The following is a 26,400-nucleotide window of genomic DNA, read 5'->3' as shown; positions in this document are numbered from 1 at the left end:
ACAATTTCCAAGTGAATAGATCTTGTTGATCTAAACTGATTGTTGATTCTCAGTCTAATGGTTCTCTCCAAAACACGTCAGCCTCATTTCATTGTAGAAGTTCTCACCTGCACAATAGTCTGTTCAGTTGTCAAAATTAGCCAAGAACATAATACCATGAATACCATAGATTTATTTACAGCACTGTAGGCTACTCACAATTTTCCTTGTTTTTGTGTATGTGTTTATATTACAGTATATTATGCTGCATACATTTTCTTACTCTGATGAATGGAAGTTACTTTACGTGTGATGGTTACCTTTCCTTGACAGTATGAGTGCAATGTGTGATATCAAACCTTATAGGCTACTCTTACCCTAAAGTTTTTTAAATTTATTTATTTATGTTTTATGTATTCTGTTATCTACACAAAAAAAACTAGTATAACTATTGTCAATGTAGCACTGGGCTCAGACTGAGAGGTGGACATGAGGGATTTCAATGGTCCTCTGCCATAGTGACAAAACATCTCAACATTTTGACTTGCAGTGCTCACACGATGCCAAAGGGACGATGCATTTTGGGGGCACTGACTATTTGTATGGGAAGGAAATTTAGTTTTTTGACACATGAGTGTCAAAAAGTCTGTTTTGAGAGAGAGATGTGCTTTTGCAAGTGATCTATGGTGTTGTGGTTGAACTGTATCACTGTTTTGCCAAATGATCTTAGAGTTTTGAGAATGTAATTTCTGTTTAGAGAAATGAGCCAAACCAACTGAGAAAAACTATAAAATCATGACAACATACATATTCTCCCCTACCAAAGGATTCACTGATGTGAGTTGACAGTGTATTGGATACACACTTCTCTCAGTGTCTAGCAGAAACACTATCTGCTATCAAGACGCTGAGTAAGTGGAAATAAAACTTTTTCTGTACTTGAGATCGATCGTCAACCTTCACATGTAAAAATGACATTGAATTCTTTTGCGAAATCACCTGAAGTGGGCGTGTCCTGTCGTCTTGCAGTCTGCAGATGGATTTCACAGTCCAGTTCATCTCAACAGCACTCTCTGTTCCTCACTGCCTGAAACCACAGCTCACACAGACAATGAAGTCCAAATCATATGTTGTATATTACAGTTTGCTTTTTTATTTAGTTTAAGTATTGAAAAATACAAGTACAGTTCCCAGCACAGGACCTCAGTCAGTTTTTAAGTACACTCTGTAATGAAAAAGCCACAACGACACAACAGTCTGCCTGAATTTAAGAGTATGTTTATTTCACATACATCCATCCTGGTAGTTGTAATAAATGGCTTATGATCTGAACATTCAAAAAAATATGTGCAAAACCACCTTACACACACACACACATGCACACTAGTGAAGAAATAAAAAGTGTCTTTGGCAAGATGCCCCTGATCTTGTTAACAAATGAACTACTGTATTGTTAGTCGAATGTACCCTTCACACATCTTCAGGATAAGAAGTTAAATCGTATTTTTCAACAGAAAAAATAATAATACCCACATGAGAAAAAGAAAATCTGTCCATAACAGTAAAGCTAATGATTTCATTAAAAAAAAATAAAATGAGAGTAACTATTTGGTTCACAAACATGTTACAGAATATTGTACTCAATTTGTAAATATAAAGTGGTTTTGAAATTTTATACAGTTTGAATAATTTCTCATAGCATTAAGGATTTAAGGTTTCAGCTGATATGAAAAATAGCTCATCTTTGTACTACATGTACCACATTTACATTTTTAGTTCACAAAAAAAACAAAACATTAACTTATAAAGCACTTTCGAGTGAGTCCGGGCTTCAGTCATCTTACTGTCAACACGGAGAGTTCACATGTTACAGTTTTACTTGTGCTAGACATATTTGGGAGACATCTTCTGTTGGATTGTTTTAGGGTGTATACTGCAGATCAATCCCAGAGACCGATGGCTAAAACAGTTGTGCTCAGTAGAAACTGCATTGTGTGCATTTTTGAGTGTGCTCCGAGAAAATGTCTGGAAAAAAAACACATTTCCATGACACAAAGGCAGCTCAGGGAGAGGGCAAACCAAAAAATGTCTGATATCTGTGGCTGATCAGTTTTCCATGATCAATCAATATTTACTATTACAGCACCTGGAAGGTTTGGATTTGGAGGTTTGATTTACAACATTTAAGATTTTTAAGTTATTTTAAACTGATGAGTTGATGAATTAATAAAATACATAAATGAATCTTTGATTAATTTGATGTTTTTTTTTGTTTTTTTTAATAAATGCTCTTTGTTTTAGGTCCATGATACATTATACAAATTACTTGTCAGATACATCGTGTGCCACAAATCTTTTGTCAATCTTAAAAAAACAAAGCAAACATGCTTCTCAGAAACATCCTGCTGTGACAGCTTGTATTAAATAGATATTTAGATATTAAGAAAAAAACACAGACAAATATCAGACGGCTATTTCATCACCTTATCTGCTTCTTTGCTTCCTCGTTCGTTCTTTAGCTGAGCTGCATTCATTTTAGACTGTTCTCCTGCCTCACCCACACAAAGACGGATTTTTCCGCTGACCAGGCTGCAGCTATCAGTGAAATGTTGTAAAAAAATAAAAAATAAAAAGCCCCATGGGGTTAAATGCTTATTGTTACACATATTATGTGCAGAAACGAAAAAGAGAATTTCAGTTAATGTGCAGGATCACACATAGTTAACTGAAGTCCTCTCTCTTTGGGGGAGCTGGAGGTTGGAAAAGTTTAATGAATGAATACCAAAGTTGAGAAATGGTAACAACAAAAAAAAAAAGTGATGATATGAAAATCCAAGCTCAAGAAGAGTCATCTTTAATAAATCTTTGTTTTTCATACTGTACAGCTGGTGACGGTGGCGAGCTACTGAAGGAACCGACGCTAAAGTTTCACGTCTGATGTGGCCTGTCTCAGTTGTGACCCTCAGAAGCTCAGTGTTGTCTTCTTGGTTTAAGTATTCACTACTTGCTTTGTGATGGTCTCTCAGTTTCACTGAGGCTTATTATTGTTCATCAACATTCTGCATTTTTTGGGTAGGCACATACTACACACATTCATTAAATTAAGTCTACAAATGATTGTATACAAAGAGAATTTGTTGCATTCCCTACTAACAATTCACAGAGGTCTTTTTTTTTTTTTTTTTTTTTACACAGACGTTGCAACAAACTCCTAAGGAACTAATCACATACGGCAATTTAAGACTAATTTTATGAAAAAAAATCTTTGTTTTGATTTTCTAGCCAAAAGCTTCATTTATAAGGATAAATACATTTTGTGCAAAATAGGAACTGCTCACATGAAGATCTGTTAATGCACTTATACTCCACTATCACTAGCGGGACAGATAGAGAGCAACAAAAACAGACATGAGGCAGAGCGGTTTTTAATCGCTGAAAAAGCACTTGAGAAGCGAGAGTCTAATAAGATGTCCCACACAGTCTTGTTCTGGTGTCCCTGTGCAGTATCAGCTTGCATAAACACACACTGTGGTAATTCCACATTGTACTCATCAAAATGTTCCTGCTGTGTGCATGTGTGCGTGTGTGAGTTGTTTTTATATGTGAAGAACGGCTTTGCAGAACTGTTGCAGAGGAGAGCTGCGTTCGTCCTGGGCAGTGAACGTCCGCTTCTGACATCACAGCTTCAGCTATCAAGTCTTTGACTGTGTCAGTAGCTTCCATTGTATGAAAGGGACATTTGACAGGACTGTGTGTGTATGTGTTTGTGTTTGTATGAGTCTGGATTGCCACAGGCTGTTAAAGGGCTTGCTCTGCCCTAATATACCCCAAAATACACAGGTTAAGGCCACTGTTCCAGTGTGGAGAGGACCAGGCTTTCCAAACCATTGGATCTCTTTTCTTAGTTGAGATTTCCCTTCCTGCGCCCACATCTGTTTTTATCTAAGATGCACACATTCATTTAAAAAAATCCTCACTTAGAAAGCATTTAGATATAAATACTTGCTCGAATATGAAGGCGTTGCGCCTCCACGTCCTGTCCTAAGTGTTCTCTCCTTCCCTCGGTGACAAAAAGGTGTGTGTGCTGCGTCTCAGCCCTGCGGCTCAGTGCTGGCGTTGTGGTGCGGCCCCTCCTGCTCGTTGATGGTGTGGAGGAGGAGGCAGACGGGGGGGTGGAGCGAGCCGCTGCCTATCTGCTGAGCCGGCTGAGGGGGTCCTGAGGGCCCACGTGCGGCCCGCCTCTCCGGCCCGCCCAGCGCCTGCTCCTCCTCCACGCTGAAGGAGGCCCGCTGACCGCAGCTGTCGCAGAAGTCGCCCGCCTCCTCCTCCCCCTCCCCTTCCTCCTCCTCCTCCTCCTCCTCATCGTCTCCGTGGCGCCCCAGCAGGCTCTCCAGCTCCCTCAGCTCCTTGCCTTCCTGACCCGTCTCTCCTGCTCCGCTGCAGCCGCCGCTCCCACGTGTGCTGCTGCACACGCACACCTCGATCCCGGAGTCCCCCGTAAATCGCCTCCTCCTTCCGTTGGGGAGTCGGTCTTTGTCCTCGGCGCAGCCCTCTGACAGCTCCTTCAGCAGGGGGTCTTTGCAGGACTCTTCCCCGCTTCCGCCTCTTTTTTCCTGGCTGCTGAGTCCCTCCCTACTAAGCCCGTCTGACAGCAGTATCATGCCTGAATCTTGTGTTGTCTGCATGGGCTTGTTGTCAGGCTTTGGCCTAAAGTCTAAAGTGGGAGGCTGTGGCTCCTCTATGCTGGGTCTGCAGCACAGGCTGTCAGAGACTTGAGCCGCTGGAGTGGGCTGGATGGTCGGACAGTGTCCCTCCTGCTGCTCCGAGGCCAGCGGACTGGTGGCCACCGAGGATGGGCCTGTGTGTAAGGCACTGTAGGGAGGGGGGGGAGTCGGCGGCCGGTTGACCACCTCTTCATAGTCAGGCAGGAGGTAGTTTGGCAGAAACCCTGAGGAAAAGATGGAATAACAGCTTGAAGTAGGAGAAGCATTATTTTGCATGCACACTGATAAAAATGTACACAACTGAAGATGTTTTGCAAAACAAGCGTGGGTTAGTCTTTCTTAAAGGGATAGTTTTGGCAACATTCTGGCAAATTGACCCATTGCCATAATCCCTATAGTTTTTGAGTAGGTTCGTTACCTTTAATTGTTGGTGCAAGCTATTTTTAGAATGGCAGAGCAGAGCCGTGAGCTGCTCAGAGCTACACTACGGAGGCTCATGGGATTTCTTGGTTTCCCTCATCAAACTCATCAAATAAAAAAACAACAACTCCAAAACGCTCTGGTGGACAAGTTGTGACATTCACCACGCTATGAGATAATAACAGAACATTGTTTTCGAGGTAAATTCATGCAAAACCGCTGATACGCGTTCCCGTGGGGGACAGTTCTTCAGCAAGCAGTCTCTGCATTTGCTTCGAAAACAACTCAATCTCGTAATGTTCTGTTATTATCTCATAGTGTGGTGAATGTGCAGGTCACAACTTGTCCACCAGAGCGTTGTGGAGTTGTTGGATTGTGTATTTGATGAGTTTGATGAGGGAAACCAAGAAATCCCATTAGCCTCTGTAGCGTAGCTCTGAGCAGCTCACGGCTCTGCTCCACCGTTCTAAAAATAGCTTGCACCGACAATTAAAGGTAACAAATTTACTCCTAAAATTATAGGGATTATGGCAATGGGCCAATTTGCCAAAATGTTGAACTATCCCTTAAATAAACACATCTCTCTGAGTCCTACAAATTGCAGTGTGACCTCACTGAACCCCCGGCACCACTATTCAGGCATTCCCGACGCAATAGGAGAAAAATATGACAAAACAAGCCAAATTCTGGGTCAATCCTGTGCTGAGGGCCATTGCAGTTCTCTGTGAGATGATGTTGCAACACTGGCAAAGTACCAAGAGAGCAATCCTGGCCGTTTCCTGAAAACTGGGGCATGCAAACAGGGGAAGGTTCTGACACTGCGTGAAACCAGGGATGGATCTCAGTGCAAACATTACATTTGAGCCAGGCACCACCACTTTGAGTGAGTAGCCACCGCTTCGCCCCGTCACTACTGTTATATACCTCTGTTTTTTGCGTAACTGGAAAATTACTGATGGGAAACTGTAGTTCAAACAAACCAAAAAAAACAACAACAAAGAAATACCTCAAGAGTTTACATACACATTCTCAACAGACGTGCACTGGTATGAAATGAAACTTTCAAGGTTATCAGTATATGCTGTTACATCCAGCGCCGTAACGTAACCGTGCGGGGCCGCGGATGACGGCGGTGATGGCGGGGGGGGGGGGGACGATGGCCGCGATGACCGGGGGGGGGGGGTTGACGGCGGCGACAACACAGCAGAACAATCCTACCTAGGAGCTATCCATGGTTACTTAACCAAAAGTCTCTTGAAATATCAAACAAAGAGGAGAACTATGGACTGTGGAAGCTTGAATGGCCAAAATACAGAAGTTATCATGACGTGAAACATATGTTGCAGTGTAAAAAAAAAAAAAAAAAGGACCGTTGATTCGGTGGAAACTCGGTTTAACGGGCGGGGGCGGGGCCCCCACGGCATGCGGGGCCCCCCCCGCCTCGCGGTAGGGCACTGCAACAGACGTGCACTGGTATGAAATGAAACTTTCAAGGTTATCAGTATATGCTGTTACATCATATTTACCGAGGTAAGAATAATGTTTTCTGTGTGGCAGCAGAGAGTTACCTATTTACACATCCAACAGACATGGAGGGACATTCATTTAGAGTTGGGTCTCTGGCCACCTGGCGAATGTGCAAGTCCAATATTCACTTTATTTAATGTTTTGGTTTCCACCATCTCCTCTCTACCAGCTTAACACTCCTGTGTTTTCCATCTAGCTGTGAACATTTTCTGCCTGTTGCTGATGCTGAGCAGGTTGCATACAGTGGCTTTATGGGAAGTATTTGTTCATTTAAGTGGAAACAAAGCAAATGAGAATGATGAGACTGAGAAGAACAGAACATTAGGGTGGCAGCTGAGCAGAAAAAGAGACATTGAAATGCTGTTAAAGGGATAGTTCAACATTTTGGCAAATTGGCCCATTGTCATAATTCCTATAGTCATAGCAGTAGGTTTGTTACCTTTAGTTGTTGGTGCAAGCCGGAGCAGAGCCGTGAGCTGCTCAGAGCTACGCTATGGAGGCTAATGGGATTTCTTGGTTTCCCTCATTAAACTCATCAAATACACAATCCAACAACTCCAAAACGCTCTGGTGGACAAGTTGTGACCTGCACATTTACCACGCTATGAGATAATAACAGAATGTTACGAGACAGAGTTGTTTTAGAGGTAAATTCATGCAAAACCTGCTGATGCACGTTCCCGTCGGGGGCAGTCTCTGCATTTGCCTCATAATTATTTCATACCGTGGTGAATGTGCAGGTTACAACTTGTCCACCAGAGCGTTTTGGATTGTGTATTTGATGAGTTCAAAGGTAACAAACCTACTGCTATGACTATAGGGACTATGGCAATGGGCCAATTTTCTAAAATGTTGAACTATCCCTTTAAAGCTAGGTCATACTTACAGAGAGTTCATATACAGGTGCATCTCAATAAATTAGAATATCATGGAAAAGTTCATTTATGTCAGTAATTCAATTCAAAAAGTGAAACTAATACAGTACATTATATGGATCCATTACACACAGAATGGAACATTTCATGTCTTTATTGATTTAATTTCTTTTAATTGTAATGATTATGGGTTATATGAAGTCCTAAAATTTGAATATTACAAAAGACCAGTTAAAAAAAATGCATTTTTGATATGGAAACGTTGGCCTTCTGAAAAGTATGTCCATCTATGTGCACTCAATACTTGATTGGGGTTATTGTAATTGAATTACTAGAAATGGACTTTTACATGATATTCTAATTTATTGAGATGCACCTGTATGTAAGTAAATGCAAATAGTACAAAATATGATCAGCAGCTCTTACTGAAGTAGAAGGGCACAGAGGGATAGTTGTGTGCTTCACGGTAAGCTATGAGGTTGATCTCGTGCTGCCGTTGTTGTTGCTGCAGCCGGTGTTTGGTGCGGCGATGGTGACACACGCAGCAGCAGCTCAAAATGAAGATGATTGCCCACACCAACCAGAACCCTGCAGGAGGGAAGGGGGGGGGGGTGAATTCAACACACAGACATGTTGTATTTACAGCCGAGCTCCGACCAAAACAGGTGTAGGGTGTCGTTTGATGTTTTGACATGAACTCATGTTCTGACGAGCACGCTCACACGGGAGAAACTGAACTCTCTACAACATCCATGATGTTTAACTGTACTGATGTAGTGATGTAACACAAGCCCCTGCTGCTAACACAAACATAACACTGCAGATCAAATACTGCCTACATCTGGTTCTCACATTGTGAAACATCCACATGCTTGTATACTATATCTACTGCATTATGTAACATACGGCAACATTATTCTATTTTTTTTTTATTTAATCATTTGCCACTTTGCCACATAGACATAGGGCACATGTTTTGGGAAAAATGTCAATAGATGCAAATACAAAAATGTTCAAATCTTAGGACCAAAATAATGAAATGCATTTAGAGGAAGTCGCTTAAACGCGTTTGTTTGAGAACATTTTGTGCTTTTCCAATAAGTGAAGTCCTAATATTCTTCAAAGGAATTATTTGTGAAACTGTGCTATCTAGAGTCCAGTCTAAACAGCAGCAGAAAACCAAAACTGAGTCAGGCTTCGGAAACTACTCCAGTTTGTGTTTACTGGCTGTCTGAAGTCCACACGCCGCTACGTCTACGCGGAAAAATGTGGAGAACTTCACTTCAAGGACTACGGGCTGAGGCAGCCTTTTGTCTGAGGAATAAGAATGTAAACTATACTGTGCAGTGCATCTTTGCTCTCTTGATGTCCTTTACAGATACATCAAGATATAAGAATGCCACAAGTTTCAACAAATGTCTGACAGTGACGGAGCGACTGTGTCATACCTGCAGTCAGGTTGAATGTGGCTGGTTTGTGAGAACCTGCACCGGCTGCAGGTCTCAGCATTTGTCCTTGGATCAACCTCTCCTCTCCGGTGTGCGGGACTGGACGAGAGCTGAATTACAGACATTGTGACTCTTACCAACCCAAATGTGTTTGTACTGTGAAAGTCAATTACAAAACCAGCTCTACTGTAAATCACCCAACAGTAACTTCAGATTTATCCTACCTGACAAACAACCCACACTGCTCCCGCACGGAAAAATAGTCCCGACCACTCCAACTGTGTCAGGCTTAGTAGCACAGATTAATGAGGGTGACACTGTGGCCAATATTAATGTATGTCAGATGTGTTGGATATATTGCGTGTTTGTATTCCGTATTAGAAAAGTGACATGGTGCGAGTCCGTCTGGTTTAATGCGAGATTCATAATGTCTGTAATTGGGCTCTTGTCCAGTCCTGCATGCTGGAGAGGTCGGTCCAAGGACACAAGCTGACTTCAGAGCGGTTTGTATTCTATCGTATTACACAGTCTCTCAATGGAATCCTGCATAATCAATAACTATTGTAACCTCTTTTATTTAAGATATTTCAATACTTTATTTTTGATTATTAACTAATGTTACTGACTCAAAGTGCACAACAAACAAGAAAAAACAAATTAACATGGGACCAACATTTTGTTTAAAGGGATAGTTCAAAATTTTGGCAAATTCACCTGTTGCTATAATCCCTTTAGTCATAGCAGTAGGTTCATTACCTTTAATTATCGATGCATGTTGTTTTGAGATCCGCGGGGCAGAGACGTGAGCTGCTCAGTGAACACAATGGAGGTGAATGGTACAGGTCCCCTGTCCCTCAAAACTCATCAAATACACAATCCAACAACTCCAAAACGCTCTCGTGAAGAAGTTGTGACTTGTACATTCACCCACCATGCTATGAAATAATAAAGTAACATTATGATACATAGTTGTTTTCGCGGCAAATGCGTAGCCGGAACTACATCCCAGACACGGCTTCTGAGTATTTGCTTCATGTGTCATAATGTTACATATATGATTATTTCATAGCGTGATGAATGTGCAGGTCACAACTTCTCCATTAGAGCATTTTGGAGTTGTTGGATTGTGTATTTGATGAGTTTGATGAGGGACATGGGACCTGTACCGTTACCTCCATTGTGTTAGCCGAGCAGCTCGTGTCTCTGCCCGACGGATCTCAAAACAGCATGCACCAATAATTAAAGGTAATGAACCTAATCCTATAACTATAGGGATTATGGCAATAGGCACATTTGCCAAACACAGCGTAGTTGTGTGTTGTACTGTAACGTTTCCAACTTTACTTCTAATTATTCCAGACCAAGACGCTCATCTACAGTTACCGACATGTATCACACCCACTGGACTTTGCTCTCAGACAAATAATTCAGGAGGATGCAGCTCTGGGTTTCTCCCCTTATGATCTAGTCTATTGTACTCTCTGCTCCTCCTGGGGCTATGGTGAATCACCAACTATATCATCACAGTCATTAAACATCAAAAAGGTCAGTTCTGTCAAATCTTGAGTAAAGGGAAGGGCGAGGAGACAAAAGAAGGAAGAACCAGATACTTACACCAGAGCTCATAGTAGTAGCTGCAGCACTGAGACTCTCCGCAGCAGTGTCCCGACTCACAGACGTAGCTCTGGTTGTTCACGCCCTCACAGTGCAGTAGGCTCTGGAAGACATGCAGAGGAAACATGGTCACTTAAAAAAGGAACGTATTATCAACATCTGAACTTTGGAAAAATAAAACAACTTGAGGAATCTGGTTACAATGTGCATGGCAAAGTAAGAATTAAAAAAAAAATTCAAAGTGCCTGCATTTATGGAGCTCTTTCAGCTGAAGCGCTTCATAACCTGCCTCTCATTTATTATTCACACAAACAGACAGTGACCTACTAAACAAGGTGAGGAGCATCTGAGGCTTGATTCTGGATTATCAGAGGATCGACTCTACTTCCTGACACACAGCTGCCAAAATATCATTTATCTGGGAAATACTATTGTTATGATGACACAGGCTAAAACACTGCTGGTTCATCTTGAGATGCGACATGTAGCTACATCATTGCTGTACAGAGTGGAAAGTCATTTTTCAATTGGACACTTTAGCAGAGGACCAACTTCACCCTGAGAAAGTGAATATGCAGTGGTCGTTAGGATTAATATAAACATTATTACGCTGTTTGGATGTCATGTATCAATCACTTGTAACTGGTTTCAGTTAAGTGTCCAGATTGACTCATACTAATCCTCACATTTTTCATTCAAACTGGAGCTGTCACAATATCAGATTTGCACGACAACGATCACTTATGATCTCATTGTGACTATAGAAAATTAGAAAAAATATGACAGCTCACTTCATCTTCAGCTTTAATTATCATTTGTTAAATACAATCACCATTATCCTGTTAAAAATTTAGTAGTTTTCTAATTGACGGTACTTGTCGCCCACTATTTGCCTACAATTTGAATCAACTGTAAAATTAAAACAGAAACAAAAGGCTATTTTTACAATGGACATTTTGATTTCTCATTTTAAAAAAGTCGATAAAGTGTTCTTATTTTCTGTCCTGCTGTCGATGTACACTACCGTCCCACAATGCAATGCACATTGGAGATGGATGCACTACTCCAAGCTGTCTTATAAAGGAGTTCATCTTCAGAAGGTCTAATGTGAGAAAATATAACAATATAATATATCTCTTGCACAAAAACTACAAAAAATAGTAAACGATAGAATTAAAGGGACAACGAGGAGTTTTGGAAAAGCGAAGTGTTTTTCCACTACATTTATGAGCCGCCGTGCGCACCGTGAAATTCTTTGACCGGCGCAAGACAGACTCATGTTTTCATTCATCAAGAATTAAAGTCAGAGGTTCGAAGACGATCACATACCGTCGTAGTTCCGAACATAAACGGCGATTCGGCGGTGTTATTCTCATGACTCGCCGCGAAACCGAAAGTAAAGAAACGCTGGTCGACTCGCCCAGTATTTCCGCCACCACTAATAATAACAAAATAACGATAGAGACAAAACGATATATTTATCGAAAATGGGCCCATTAACAAGTGTAGGTAGCGTAGATTCATCCACATTAATATGATTATGATGATTATGATGAATTCTTCGTTCTGCCGATAGAGAAACTCCTCGTTGTCCCTTTAAACATGAAGCAGACTTTCTGTGCACAGAATTAGGACGCTGCATTTTTTTTTAACATGCCAAGAACTGGTATAAGAATGATTACACTGCAGACATGTTGTAGCCAACATTTATACTTAGCTATGGATCTGGAGTAAACAAGTCCTAGCCACTTGTGCTGGTAAGCTGCTAGAATTTCAGCAGTGTTTAAGGCCCATATCAAGTGCAAATTTTTGAGCAGCAGCCAGTACAAAACCACTCAGTATGTCGCCCGAGATCTAAAACACTATTTCGATCTAAAAGTTTAGCTGAGAACTATTCAGACCTTTGGAAATGTCAGATTGTATCGGACCCAACAGTCCCCCCCCCCCCCCTCCTCCACGGGGCATCTGCCTCAACTGTAATGTGACATTTAAAGTTACCATATTGAGCCTATTGCTATCATACCTGTGAAAAGTTAAAGTTGCAAAGACCAGACAGATCAACATAGAGCCAAAAAAGACAAAGGGAGCCCTGTTATCAAAATCCCTGCATGAGAAAGGACTGTGGATTTTTCCAGGGAAGATCCTTCAGATGTTTTTCTTCTAGATAAGCTTAATGATTAGCTACCCATTATACTTCTAAGCAGTCTTCTCTGTTTGGATTACCAGTGCAGGTCCCAGATTGAGAGTCATGATGATGATCCAGGGTCCAAAAATCTCAGACAAGTCCCCTCCACCTCATGGGTCATTATACCACAGAAGAGAAAAGTCAAACAGCTCTCAAACATACTCTCACTCTCTCCCTCCTTGCCTCCCTCTCTCCCTCTCTCTCTCTCTCCCTCCCTGTCCACCCTAACCACCCACACCCACAGGCACAAACACACTCCCTCACCCCCCCACTCCAACCCAGGTCCAAACAGCGGACGAGGATTGCTCTACGGAAATTTCCAAGCAGTGGCTGAGTGGAGAGCGAGCGCCTCATAAGCAGCATGATAATAAGGCGTACACACACACAGGCGAGGAGAGAGAGAGAAGGGCAAGAAAAGCACTGAGAAATCCACACACAGAACAGTAACGCAGGAATGATCTGTCACACACACACACACACACACACACACACTGCGACGCGCCGGATCAGCACAAACCAAAACTGCTGACATTAAATGTAGCCACGGATTAATCATTCCTCATCAGCCGTTTCATCTTTTATCAACGTGACATGCTTTTTTTTTTTTTTTTTAAACCCCTGCATTTCATTCTCTGTGATAAACACATGATGTTCTGTTCCCTCCGCTTTGTCTCTGATAACTTTAAGCTGTTGCTCACTAACTATTCTGCACCACATGCTCTGTGCTGAGGCAGGCTGGACCCCCTTTCTGCAATTTGATACAGATAGCCATCTAGTTTTTTGGGTCCTCAGTCTGTGCTGCAAAAAAGGCAACGGCGTACAGAAGGAAGGAGCTCGGGTTCTCACAAACAGGCCTTCATACAGAAAAAAAAAAAGTGCCCCCTCTAATCTTTAACAGGCATGTGACCCCGCACAATAACTTGTGTTGCTGGAAAAGTGACAGTCAATCAATAAAAACAGCTGAACCTGAAAAAAAATCTAGGTCATCTGAGATTGAGAACATTTCTAACTGTTCGTATTTACTTCTCCTGACAGACAGCGGCAGAGTAAAGAATCCGGGCAGACTAGATTCCTCTGTCTCCGTCCCAAACAGGCAACAATGAAAATATCCTCCTCTCCCATGCCGTACGGCCAGATTAAAAGCGGGTTTGGTTACCGTCCCAGAAATGATTGGTGCATTAGAAAATAATCAGCCTTAAATAATGAGAAGCTGTTGAAATGAGCAGACTATGAGAACAGTTCAATAATCCCCCCGGTGACTATCGAATGCTGCTCCTGGAGATAAGTGGCTACAGTTCTTAGTTAATTCTTGACTGCACGGTCGGAGCTGATCCACTTAGCACCGGCCTGTAGGACTTGGCAAAGTTAGCCGATGCACGCAAAGACCTCGGTGACCCCTTCTTTATTAACCTGTCCTCCAGCAAACAAAGCTGCTCCTACTTAAGTCTTTGAGATGATGTGGAACAAATCACTGCTGTGCTATCTGTCCCATACGCTCCTGTGAGGAGCATCTTTAAATTCCAACAGCTAACGAGCTTGTGAGCTGATAAATTTTTATCTCAAAAGTTAGAACATCCAGTGTGTTGGCCTGAGGCTAAAGCTTCACAAGAGTTAGACAAACTCCAGCTGTAACTATTAAATGACTCCGCTGACAGAGGGCTGTTGTTGCTCAGTGAGGGCTATCGCCAACATTTCCAGTAACCAGACACTGCAGCCAAGGGTCAAGCAGAACATTGGATGACTGGACTTCAACGTCAACATCTTACCAAGACAAGCTGTGCTACTTAAAACAGCTGCAATCCACATTTCTTTAGCGCTGTAACAGTTATTACCATCCATAGTTGGTATTGTATTCAGCTTGTAGTCGCATGCCAGTCATCTAATAGAAAGGCAGCAGGAGCCGCAGTACCACAGCTTTGATGACAAGTGTTTATCTGTGGACAGATGTTTATCACTGTGATGGTGTCACAGCTGTGCAAAATGCAGCCACACACTGTTGTGGTTAAAATAAAAATCAAGACCAATTTTGGTCTGACCCATGAGTGAATTAAAGTGTTAAGATGTCAGCATGGTGACTGGTAACTGGCGAGAGGCCATCATAAGATGGTCTCTTGTTTTCAGTACTGATGAATCTCACTTTATTTATCTAGATTTTGGACTACAAAATGGCAAAATTGAGAAAAAAAGTGACATATTCTAGAGCACAAGGTGTTTCTTTCTGAAAATATTCATTTTTCAATGATTTAAGAAAAGGACAGATAAATTATCTAATTTAGGAACTTGGTCCAAAAAGAGTTTTGACATTTTTGCTTGGAAAAATCAAAACAATTAAATATCTAAATATTTGCAAGATAGTTTGAGTTCAATCCACTTATCAACTAATGATCAAAGCTCAAATGGCAAAGTGAAAGAGTTTGCTCTTTGTGACTAACCTATAAAAGTGCTCATCATTGCCTTACAGACAACCTCTCATGGCTGTAACTTTCTTCTGAAGGCTGAACTCATGCTCTGCTGCTACGATGGAGACTGGAATAAAGACAGCGCTAGAGTTTTGATCATTGGGTATAAAGTTTCCGCCAGGAAAGTGATCAGAAGTCGACAAGACTCTCTGAACATGAGACTTCACCACTCTGCAAGCACCGGCAAAAATCCCACTGCATGTGCTCCTTTTGCACCAAGAGCTTGGCTGCAGCCCTCACAGGTGTGCTCCAAGGTCTCCAGTGCCCAACACACTGTCAGCACACACACAATGAGATGTGTTACTACCTACATGGGCATGATGCCACAGAACATGTCTTCTAGCTCTGCTCTAATCTGTCAAGATGGGTTTCAGATTTTCCACTCACAGTGAAAAGACTTAGGTCAGTGACTGGACATATTTGGTTAATGTGACCCCTGCTAATCCCTTGAAAAAAAAGGGATGTATCAAGACTGTATATTTCTCTTCTTTATGAGACAACAGTCACTGAATCACAGTGGCAGAATTCATATGGCCTTGAAAGTTCAAGATGGCCAATAATTGAGAATAGTCAAACTTTGGCTATACTGCATGTGGTAACAGTGGTAACTGGGGGAAAAAAAGCAGAATCCATTAGATTTTATGCCTCGATGTCTTCAGAGGCTCAGAAGCATTGTTCTTTAAGAGCACAGGGACTTTAACTTCATATTTTAGCACATAGAAAACAAAGAGGGTGCTATCTTGTATGAATGGACTGCTCAGGTTCTGATATAGGTCATAGTCAAAATGTTTTCTCAGGACAAACAGCTGACATTTACAGTAATGACCACACAACTCTCTGGCAAGCTGGCTGATATGCTACAGTATGGATTAACATCTGCACATTTTGATCAGCAGCAGTGCAGAGGATGTTAATGATCTATTAAATGTTTTCAACTGTATTCGATTTCTAATGTTTTCTTTTTTCGTCTCACTCATCAAGAAGTTGTTATATCTGTGAACCACAAGAATGCAAAGTGCCGTTACCCAATCTCTTTAGTGTTGCCACAAAAAATCTTGATACAATATTAACCTGCTGTGCTTTATGAAGTCATACACTTCCCTTACTTTGCAAGTTGTATGCAAGTTTGTGGTTTCCTCTTCATCACACTTTGTCTGCTTTTCATATAAATCCCTTGCATATCAAAAACACATGAAATGCATGCCCTTTACATTCTCTACACTAAGCAGTCATATGATGTGGATAATTCCTGACTAAATATACCCTATATTGCATGAAATACAAATGCTGATAAGAACCAGCACCGGATGCTGACATTCACCCACCCACTCAAATTATACAAGGGTATGTGTAATCATAACAAACACAGTAATATTATAGTGCACCCACTGCATGTACCGGAAATATGTATAGAGTCCAACAGGGGATTTTTTAAAATGATCTCTGCTGCAGCTTTGAGAATGGGAAATGATTTCAAACTGGTTTCATCGACTCAAAGGTGTGGATTTAGAGTATAGTTATATACCCAAACACCATCACTGCCCTTCAAACACACCGTAATTATGTGTGTTTGTGTCTTGTATGTTTTTTCATAACCATAATAATAACACTACTAATTATAATTACACTATTAATACAGTGATAATTCTCCTTGAATAACGTTATTTTGTCATTAAAAATTGAACTCTGAGATGGTTGCTGTTGCTAATAAGTTATAACTTTATCAATTCCAACACAACAACAATAACATCTTGACACTGATTGGCTAAACAGATAAAATAATAAAAGAAGTGATTTCTGTTTTGCTGGCACAGATAGGACTTAGGAACCACTTCTTTGTTACAGTGTGTGTCTGTGCTCATACCTGAAGAGCTGCTTTTCTTATTTATGCAACTCACTTGTGGCTAAAATGTCAACCCTCTACCATAAACACAAGAGAGCAGAGCAGAGAGCAAGGCCCAGCTCTGACAGTCCGTTCACCTCAGCTGTGCTAGGTGCATTAGCTGCAGCAGCTAAGAGCCGAGCCTGGGAGAGCACGCTACTCTCCGTCTGAACACACGAAGAGTTTAACTATATCTAACGACAGCAGATGTAACACGCTGCAGTAATGACAGGACTCGCTAAGCTACATTTCCTTTGGTTGGACAGTTTGCTAACTTAGCCAGGTGTTAACTAGCAAGCTAACAGCCCAGTAAAGAGCCTTGTTTTTGTGACTGCTCAACCTTACCCTGTCTACTGCGGACTCGGTGGGGGTGACAGAGCCGACAGCGTGCAAAAACAATCCCATTTTAAGAGCCGAACATACGCCTCTCATTCCTCCGGGAAGTGGCTACGGCTACGGTGAAAACACGAGCATGTAAACACCGCTGTTCGACAAACTGTGTCCCGAGTATCGTCTACTAGTTCTCGGCCCCTGTCGCGCTGAGAGGCCGCTGCACGCGCCGCCTCCTCTGCGTACTGGACATTTCAACAAGGCACACGGTGCTGGCGCAACTGGTGGCTGCTGTCGGTGCCACTGGCTCATACAGCTGTTACACAAGCCGCTCCTCCGGCACAGGCACTTCTCTGCCTCGGTCTGCTGGGTGTGGCGTGGGCTCGTCGACCCGATCCATGTGCGCAACGTGATGTGCGTACCGTTGCGTTAATCGCCACTCGTTTTGCGGACTGGCCCGCGATTGGACAAAGCCCGAGCCTACTGGGGAAGCGGCTGACCAATCGCTGGTCGGTGCGTCTCCGGTGCATGGCCTTGTTATCTTCCTGGCTTCCCCTCCTTCCTTTTCACATGTTCAAAACACAGTCATGTCCTTTATGAGTCCTCTTACTGGACTTTATCCAGAGTGAGGAGTGTTAAAAGGCAGTCTAATTTACACCCTCTATGTCAAACTCATGTGCACTAATAAAATGACAGGGAGGAGATCTGATATTTCCATTCAGTGTGTTTTATTGTTTTTGTCATTAAAATATACTATAACAAGCCCTCCCTAATTAAAAATGCCTTAAAAGGGCGAGGCCACCCAACATGCTCAATCATATTTTCACTTTTCTCTAGCGGTATCAAGCCCTGCAGATGGTTTCAGTGTAACCCAATGAACATTGGAGACACATTTGACACTTTTGCTGCCTGTTGTGTATGTCTGACGGTGATAAAATTTCACCCTTTAAAGTTTTACAAACTGACATTTGTCATATATGTTGTTGTTTTTTCCATGATTTCCTTGTTACACAGCTAAATTCAGAAACTGACCATACAAATTCAACATCAATGTTCTGTTCAAATCATTACTTTCATTCCTTTATATTAGGCTTCTGGGTTGGGCACTGTACCAGCATGCACAGCTTCAACAAGCTGTAGGGGCAGATACAGCCATGGTTAAGTTAGAGGACGGGCTGAGATTTGGATTAAAATAAAATTAGCATTCAAGTCATAACAGGGTTCTTATATGATTAATAACGCAGTAAAACATACTTAAAATTACTTATTAGAGCATGATTTCCGTTTCTGTTTGTCATCATTCATTGTCATGATTTTTCTACACAACCAGATATGGTATTGTGATTGGCAAACCTTCACCAGTCCCTTTCATGAGGCTTCCTGTATGGTATGCCTAAAAGATTAAAAACATCCTCTTCTTTCTGAGTGGGAAGTGGGGTGCCACCGTACACCTTTACGCTTCCCTGACGCACCACAGCTTTGTTCAGGGAGTGCTCCGATAGACTCATGTTCTTTGTCTTTGCCATGGCTCTCAACGAGCGGTTAAAGTGGGCCGACCCCGTGAAATACATGAGAGAGCAGGCGAACTCGCTGAAGGGCACTACGATGATGTCCAGCCTGCGATGGCGGTGGTCGGGTCCCGGCAAACGGCACACGCCCATGTACTTCTTCTGCTCCCCGTTTTCCTCGTGGCTCACAAGGTCATCTGTCAAAAACCCTTTGGAAAAAAAACCCAGATGATTTCAGTCTCTCTGAAGGAAGACAAACTTAGTAGTAAAACATGAGAAAATCCGTTCCACCTAAAAAAGTTGGAGCTTACCACTGTCATGGAGGCTCTCTAACACTTTGCTGAAAACACCCTTGTGGGACTTGCCATCAGGATGAGATATAAGTACATCAACATCTCCACATGTGGCTTTTCCACGACGATAGGAGCCACATGCGATGGCCACCAGGCCTGGGTCTACAGCCACAGTAGCATCTCTCACCTGCAAGTACCGAGAAAAACAGACAAAACTCGAAGCTGTAATCTGTAATGATCAAAGGAGCTTTTCTTTTAATCTCTGGACTGTCTATAACAGTGTTTATTTTGTATGTTTTCTCTGTTTTACTGTGTCCCTTCCACTGGCAAACCTTCACCTGTTCCCAGCCAAATACTGGGAGGTAGGCTCACTAAAGCATCACATTTTATTTTGACAAGCCTATGGGAGTACACATGCTTTAGTCATCTTTCTCCTGTGTGCTTTCTATTTGGCAGCTTTAAAGGAAAAAGAAAATCCAAGTAATACTATCTGAAAACAACTAGGGTTGTACGCAAGGCTCTGGAGTGAACAGGTATCTGGCTAACTTAAGATGCAGCAAGTTTAAGAGTTAGTTTTCCCCTTTGGGATGCTCCACTTTGTGAGAATACAGTCTGGTTTTCCCATTATAAAGCAGCCAAGGAAAGCTGACACAAACTTTTTCCTACTTTAGCCTTCTGCTTCCAAATTTTCTGAGGGTTAGAGGCAGAATCGTGTTCAGGGATATCTCGCTTCTACATACATGACTTAACATTTTGAATTGTGGAAAGAAGGAAACATATGTTATGGGCCATCTGTGAATGTCACATGCAGATATGCGACCAATTAAGGTGTATTACCACTTTCTCTATGGCGGCTGCTTCTTCTCTGGGCATGCGGTCTAGAAAGTCATCGTAGTGCTTCAGTCCTATTTTCTGAGTGTTGGTCAGGTGAGCTTTTGTGCGGATGTCCTCCAAAGTGCGAAATCCCTGTTACACACACACAACGTAGAAAAGTAAAAACACAAGACATACATTATTTGCTTCCCATCTCTTTCTTTATTTTACCAATAATCTAATTACAATTAATTATGTCTTTTTGCTTTCACTGTAATCTTTCATTGGCTTTGTTTTATAGACGCTTCCCACAAAGAAGCTCAGAATTAAATCAAAATTAATTAAGCCCCAAAGATTTTGGATGTGAGACTAATGTTTGAATAATGGAGAATTCAAAAAAATCAATTGACAGATATAACTATACATACATATCTTTAAACCTTAAGTTTAAACAGACCTCTGAGATAGAATTTGGATTTTTTTTTGGATTTTGTACTCTATGGTGGATATTTTGCAGTGGAATACAAACTCGTAAGTGCTGCCTGCTGTGCAAATTATGTGTGGAAACATTGTTTCATAAGTACGTCTTTGGTATTACTGCACTGAAATTTCCTTCATCAAGTGATGTATACCAGTCAATAATCTAATATCAGCACTGTAACAGCCCACCAGACTCATGAGACACAAGCAGTAATGGCTACTTTCAAGCACTCCTGTGTGTTAACCTTACCTGTTGGTACCACAGTTGTGCAGTTTTAGCTCCTGCGCCCCAAATGTTGGTAAAAAGCTCCAGCACCGGCACAGCCTCCCCGATGTGATCTAGCTTCCGGAGATGACCGCTCTCCATGATCTCATCAATTTTGTCTGCCATTTTTTTCCCGATTCCTGGAATCTGACAAGCCTCCTGAAACAAATGGGGGAAAAAAAGTTTAAATTGAAATGGAATATAAGCAAAACAATTTCAGTGTGTGGTTAAATAATCTGTGTGTCTTCCAACGAAAAGTACTTGCTGAAGTATATCCAACATCTATATACAGTATATTACTGACAGCCTGCCACCAACATAACATTAAAAGTATTTGCGCTACATAACCTGATATGATGTAACAGGCTTGTGGTAACTCTTCAGTGCGTTGACAGCCTTGGAGTAGCCCAGCGCCCTCCACTTGTCCCCCTGGTGTGTGTAGGCCTTGGCCAGCACTTCTAGTTTTTCGGTGATGTGCTTGTTGAAGTTATTGCTTTTAGACTGAGAGGAGTAGGCACAGACCCACTTCCCTAAGACTGCCTTCTGAGCTGCAGAGTCGGTACCGGGGCTGAGGCTGGGGCTAGGATCCTCCTCTTTGGGGTGCTGGCCAGTGATTAGTGCTTCCAGGTCACGCTGAGAGACACCGTCTTCATCTCCCCGCAGTTCCTCTTTGGTATCTAGAGTACCGGTAGTCTATGGGTAGGATTTAAAATTAAGCTTTAATCATGATCCAAAATACACCACAGTTCCAGCAAATGACTCCTGACTGAAAGCCTGATTCATCTGATAAATGACAATTCATTTTGTGTTTTCTTTGCATGACCTGGCCACGTACCACGTCCAAGGTCTCTCCTGTCATAGTTTGATGCGACACTGACTCTGTAATTGTCTCTGCCACAGGCCTTACATCCAGCAGCTCTTCTTTAATAGTTTCATGTTGTGCCACAGAGACCCTGAGGGGACAGAAAATAAAAAGCTTAAAGGGTGATGAGTCACTGAGATTTTTTCTAATATACAGCCACTGTCTATGTGCAGTGTATTGACAAGTGCATGTGTAAATCATTAACTGGAAACATCATTAGATACAAATACAATCAAGAAAGGCATTCAAAACAAAGCAGTATTTTCCACAATTGACTAGAAGCTTATTAACCTTTCAGGTAAAAGAAGACTGTAGCTGCTAACGTCTAGCAGTTGTTTCTCACTGATGCACAAGCTCAACCAAGTGCATTTCACCAGTTGAACTCCAGAGGGCATACAATCCACTTTCAGCAGGCGCAGAGCCCTGTCATGGTCCATGTTGTCATCTACAACAACATGAGTGACACTAGGACGAAGGGAGCCCTCCGTCTGTCCTCCATTCTGCTGAATTTGCCTTTGAAAGATCTGGCATCTGGCATTTCCTATTCCAGCAGGCAGGATGTAGACTGTGACACCGTTAAAAGTGCTTCCTGAGGCAGAGAATAGGAACAGATTACTATAGAAAAACAAAAATATATCAAGTTTTTTTGAGTAGTATTTATTTATTTATTTTCTTTCAGTCATTTTCACACGTGCACAGTACACACAATAACAACCTGTGACATCACATTCATCCGGTTTCTTCTTTAGTGGGGGGGCGTCCTTTCCCTGTTGTACTCTGACCCGTTTAACTTTAGGGAACGCTTTCATGATCCCATGACGAGGTTCCATCTTGTCTGCTCAAAGGGGGGACCAGTGGCCTGTGGCACAAAGGATATTTTTACAAATTTACTAATTCATGAATTTAAAGAACAAAAGACACCCAGAAATCTGAAACATCAGCTATGCACCACCAAATGTTCATTACGTACTAATACATTGAGATCACACAGGATTAAGTATTAGGTACACCTAAAAAACCAAACCAAAAAAACTAATAGCCTACTTTTTTTATTTGTCATTTGTGTATTTTTATACTTCCTTATTGTTCAGCAAAACAGACAGACAGTGTCAATGTGAAAAATACTGAGAGGGATTGTGCACTGCATTCAATTTAAGTTGGATTACAGCTCAATGGAAGTATGTAATATGTAACATACTCAAATATCCAAAGTAAAAGTCCAGTCATACAGACAAAGAGCCGCCTTGTGACTGTTCACTTATCAATATATCACCGTCAATATTGAACAATAATTACCACCAGCATGATACTATTCTAGGCCTAATTGATTTACAATTTATTTGTTTGGATAATAGTATGGGTTTAACTGTAAAAAGTTAGTTAGTCAGTTAGTAGGTGAGTTAGTTAATTTTGCCCCAGTGAAAATCTTTTTCAGAGTACTGTAGATTGGAAAGTGAACATCACAGCCATTGTCACACAGAGACAGACAGTAGTGCAGTGCAAACGACATACAAGAAAAACGAAGAACAGCAGAACAGGACCTCAGACAACAGAACAGAACAGAACAGAACATCTCATTTTGTGTCCCAATGTCGACATGATGGATCTTCTGGGCGTAGTAACAAGAATAGTTGCCCTCTGAAACATTTTCCTGAGCGAGCTGCTTTCTATCTGCCTTAACTTACTGATTGTTTTTTCTATTGATTTTCTATTAGAAACAGCGGAAAAAAGTGCATTTATCGTAGTTACAGCTTGTTCCAGTGATTGGGGCAGTGGAATAGCATTGTTATGAGTGCTGTTTCAGCTCGACTCTGTACCAGAACTGTTCATTCTGCTTCATAAAACATGTTTGCTCATGTCTTAGCTTTAGCTTATGCTAACACTACAAACAGCAATCGATCGCTGTTTTGCCCGTTTCAGTTCTTCTTTTCACTTGGTGCAGATACAACATTTTAACCCATTATAACACATTCGGATACAATCGTGTATTTTAAGCACAAAACTCGGTAAATTGTGATGTTTTGGGTCTTACCCCTCAGGTGGAACCATACGTAGAGAAATCACTTCGTCTATGCTTCGGACGGACAACAATAATTCAAACGTTTCACTTCCGGGTGAAGGACCTGGGCTGAACACGGTTACTATGGTTACGGAAGTCTTTCGCACCAGAGTAGAAACAGCAGTAGGTAGAGTCTAGACATGGCAATGCAGAACTGGAGTAATATCTTAAAATCGTCAAAGAAAACAGCTTTGATACACGGCGGTGAGTCCAACCAACAACACCACCTAGCTCTCCTGATGGAAAGCTAACTACCTGCGAGAGTTGGCTAGTTGTTTACAGACTGTTAGCTATTGTTAGATTTTATTCATCCACAAGGCAACAAGCAGGTGGTTTTTCATCGAACGTTAAAGCACAGAGTCAGAATAGTCCAATAAATGAAAAGGGGGTGCACAAAAGAGGGGGTTAAGGAGGTAAACATCAGGCTAACTGAGATCTGTGCTCAAAGAGTCTGGTTTCATAGATAACTTATATGGTTTAACATCCGTATTAGCATCTCTGCTGACTTGATGCTAATCATTCATCCATGGCATGCTGGCTAGATATGGCTAATATATTTCATTACATATTACAGAATGAAAGAAAGACTAATTTAATACAGGAAAGTAATACACTGAATTATTCATAAGTATTCTTTCATTCTGCATCAACCCAGTTTGAGGTTTAATCATACAGTAGATCGCAGAGAGAATTTGGCTTATTTGTGTGAAACAAGTGACACATTGTTAATATTTCTCTTATTTCATTTGTGTGCAAATATTTATCTGAATTTCACCTCTAGGATCAAGGAAGATCCACTACCTCTTCACGGATGGAAAAGAAATGGCTGAAGAATATAACTTGGAAACAGACGAGCTCATGGGTAAACAACAACTTTAGGGTTTTAGACAGCTGCAATGGGGCTTCTAAATTATGTATCATTCATGCATGTAATGGCTTTCTCTGACTTTTGAAACATTTCAGTGCGAAAGTGGCGGCAGAAAAGCACACTTGGAGGTCAGGGTCAATGGCAGGTAGAGATCGGGCTGCCAAATACAAATCCTGTCACATCTTCGGACTCTGTCGTGATCCAGGAGAGCTGCTTAAGTGTGGGTTTTCTTCTCTTCCTCTTTTTGTCTTACATTTTTTGACTCTAGAATTTCAACTGAACCAGCACACACTCAGTTGATTTTAGGTTTGATTCCTGAGTGTCACATCCTAAAAGCAGATTTGAATGTCTTCATTTCAACAGCCTGTATTCATGCGACAAGACTCAAAGAGCAGTTTTCAGTGGAGAATCCGCCACCTTCCCTATCCTAAAGATGTCTTCAGTGTTTCTGTGGAGCCATCTGAGAGATGCATCACCATAAAAACCTCCAACAAAAAGTAAATATGCTTGACGTTACTGGTTTTCCTTCAGCATCTTGTCTTTGCTCCCCGTTGCACTTGTTGCATGTAATCCTTATCTCCTCCCTATAGATGGCACTGTGTACAATACTTTTGTCGACACTGGCATAACAAACCTATGACATCTTCTCCTTGTCTCCCCAGGTATTATAAGAAGTTCAATATCCCTGATCTTGACCGCTGTCAGCTGCCATTAGACTGCTCTGCCCTCAGCTTTACTCATGCCAACAACACATTGATGGTCACTGTAAGTCCTACACTTCAATGAAAAATAAATTAACGTAAACCTTAACATAATGAAATCATATACTGGCTCAAACATTTAAGATTGATTCTTAAATGTGTTCTTACCTAAAATGCTAAATGCACAGTCCTGAATAGTTTCATCCATTCAATATTAATAATGACAAAAATAATCAGGAAACTGTCTTTACAAAGAGAATTTCTGAAGAACTGTCCCGTCCTATCCTCATGCATTTTAAAATACGAAGTTCCACAAAATGTTTAACTTTCATTAAGTACTGTATATGGAATGCACATAGTGGGTGCGAGATCTTTTCTTTTTCTTATTTTGTGATTCAGTTCTTCTTCTACACACTGTCAAGTTTTTTGAGATGACAAATTTTCTTCCCCATTTTTTTTTTGTTTTATATGCTTTGTATTCTGTATGGCCTTTCAATATGATAAGACCTGAGAGAAGGGAGACAGGGAGAATGTTGAAGTAATTATTTTTCTTCTCTCTTGTCCAGTACAGAAAACCTAAGGAGATCTTAACCCTTGAGCAGGAGCTGCTGAAGGAGCTGAAGAGACTGAACACAGTGAAGGACACCGCAGAAGGCGACGGCAACTGCAAAACTCAGTGAATTGTGACTGTGGGAGCGAGAGAATTAATCTGCGTTGCATTTAAAGCAGATCCTCATGGCATCGTTTTCTACTCACGTGAACTCTTGTTTATCTGAATCCCTTCATTTAAAGGACCTTTTCTGAGTGCCTTATCCATGACTTAATGCTTTGCATTACATTTACTAATTGGAGTCAATTTCTTGGAGTTGTTAGTGGTAACAATTTGTCCTTTTTTTATATTAGATTCAGTCATTTTCAGTAAAATATTTTCCAAGTGTTTTTCAGTTTCACAGGTACATTTGCAAACTTTTCAGGTGGACCATGAGTGTCCTCCCAAATTATTTCTCTTTGAAAAACAATTTCACAATTTACTTAAAGTATGTGTATGGAAATTATAATTGTATCACAACAACATCTATTTTTGTTACCAAAGCTTCTAGGAAGCCTG

The 26,400-nt window shown here is 41.4% G+C and overlaps 3 protein-coding genes across 4 annotated transcripts; 1 reads left to right on the top strand and 2 right to left on the bottom strand.

Moving 5' to 3' along the window:
• Positions 1-1,235: 1,235 nt before the first annotated feature.
• Positions 1,236-17,897, bottom strand: wbp1lb (WW domain binding protein 1-like b). Of its 2 annotated transcripts, none has more exons than XM_085788702.1 (4): positions 17,459-17,897; positions 10,588-10,690; positions 7,952-8,113; positions 1,236-4,927 (listed from the first exon to the last, which is right to left on the bottom strand). In XM_085788702.1, the coding sequence occupies exons 1-4, from the start codon at positions 17,543-17,545 to the stop codon at positions 4,071-4,073; spliced, it is 1,209 nt and encodes a 402-aa protein (XP_085644828.1). In that variant the 5' UTR covers positions 17,546-17,897; the 3' UTR covers positions 1,236-4,070. The 2 variants fall into 2 exon arrangements, with proteins under 2 accessions (XP_085644828.1, XP_085644896.1); XM_085788770.1 differs by lacking the exon at positions 17,459-17,897 and adding an exon at positions 12,811-12,966.
• Positions 17,898-18,797: 900 nt separating this feature from the next.
• On the bottom strand, positions 18,798-23,825 carry poll (polymerase (DNA directed), lambda). The gene is made up of 9 exons (XM_085788153.1): positions 23,697-23,825; positions 22,380-22,523; positions 21,956-22,253; positions 21,638-21,755; positions 21,151-21,495; positions 20,788-20,961; positions 20,082-20,210; positions 19,263-19,431; positions 18,798-19,160 (listed from the first exon to the last, which is right to left on the bottom strand). Exons 2-9 carry the CDS (start codon positions 22,492-22,494, stop codon positions 18,799-18,801), a joined length of 1,710 nt encoding a protein of 569 aa, XP_085644279.1. The 5' UTR covers positions 22,495-22,523; positions 23,697-23,825; the 3' UTR covers position 18,798.
• Positions 23,771-26,231, top strand: dpcd (deleted in primary ciliary dyskinesia homolog (mouse)). The gene is made up of 6 exons (XM_085789390.1): positions 23,771-23,927; positions 24,505-24,585; positions 24,687-24,811; positions 24,955-25,088; positions 25,254-25,356; positions 25,859-26,231. Exons 1-6 carry the CDS (start codon positions 23,864-23,866, stop codon positions 25,970-25,972), a joined length of 621 nt encoding a protein of 206 aa, XP_085645516.1. The 5' UTR covers positions 23,771-23,863; the 3' UTR covers positions 25,973-26,231.
• Positions 26,232-26,400: the final 169 nt, after the last annotated feature.

Source organism: Trachurus japonicus, chromosome 1 (genome assembly GCF_045865225.1).
Source record: "Trachurus japonicus isolate A0001 chromosome 1, Traja_1.0".
NCBI lineage: Eukaryota > Metazoa > Chordata > Actinopteri > Carangiformes > Carangidae > Trachurus > Trachurus japonicus.
The sequence above is the reverse complement of the archived record's forward strand: the minus strand, read 5'-3'. Positions and strand labels throughout refer to the sequence as shown.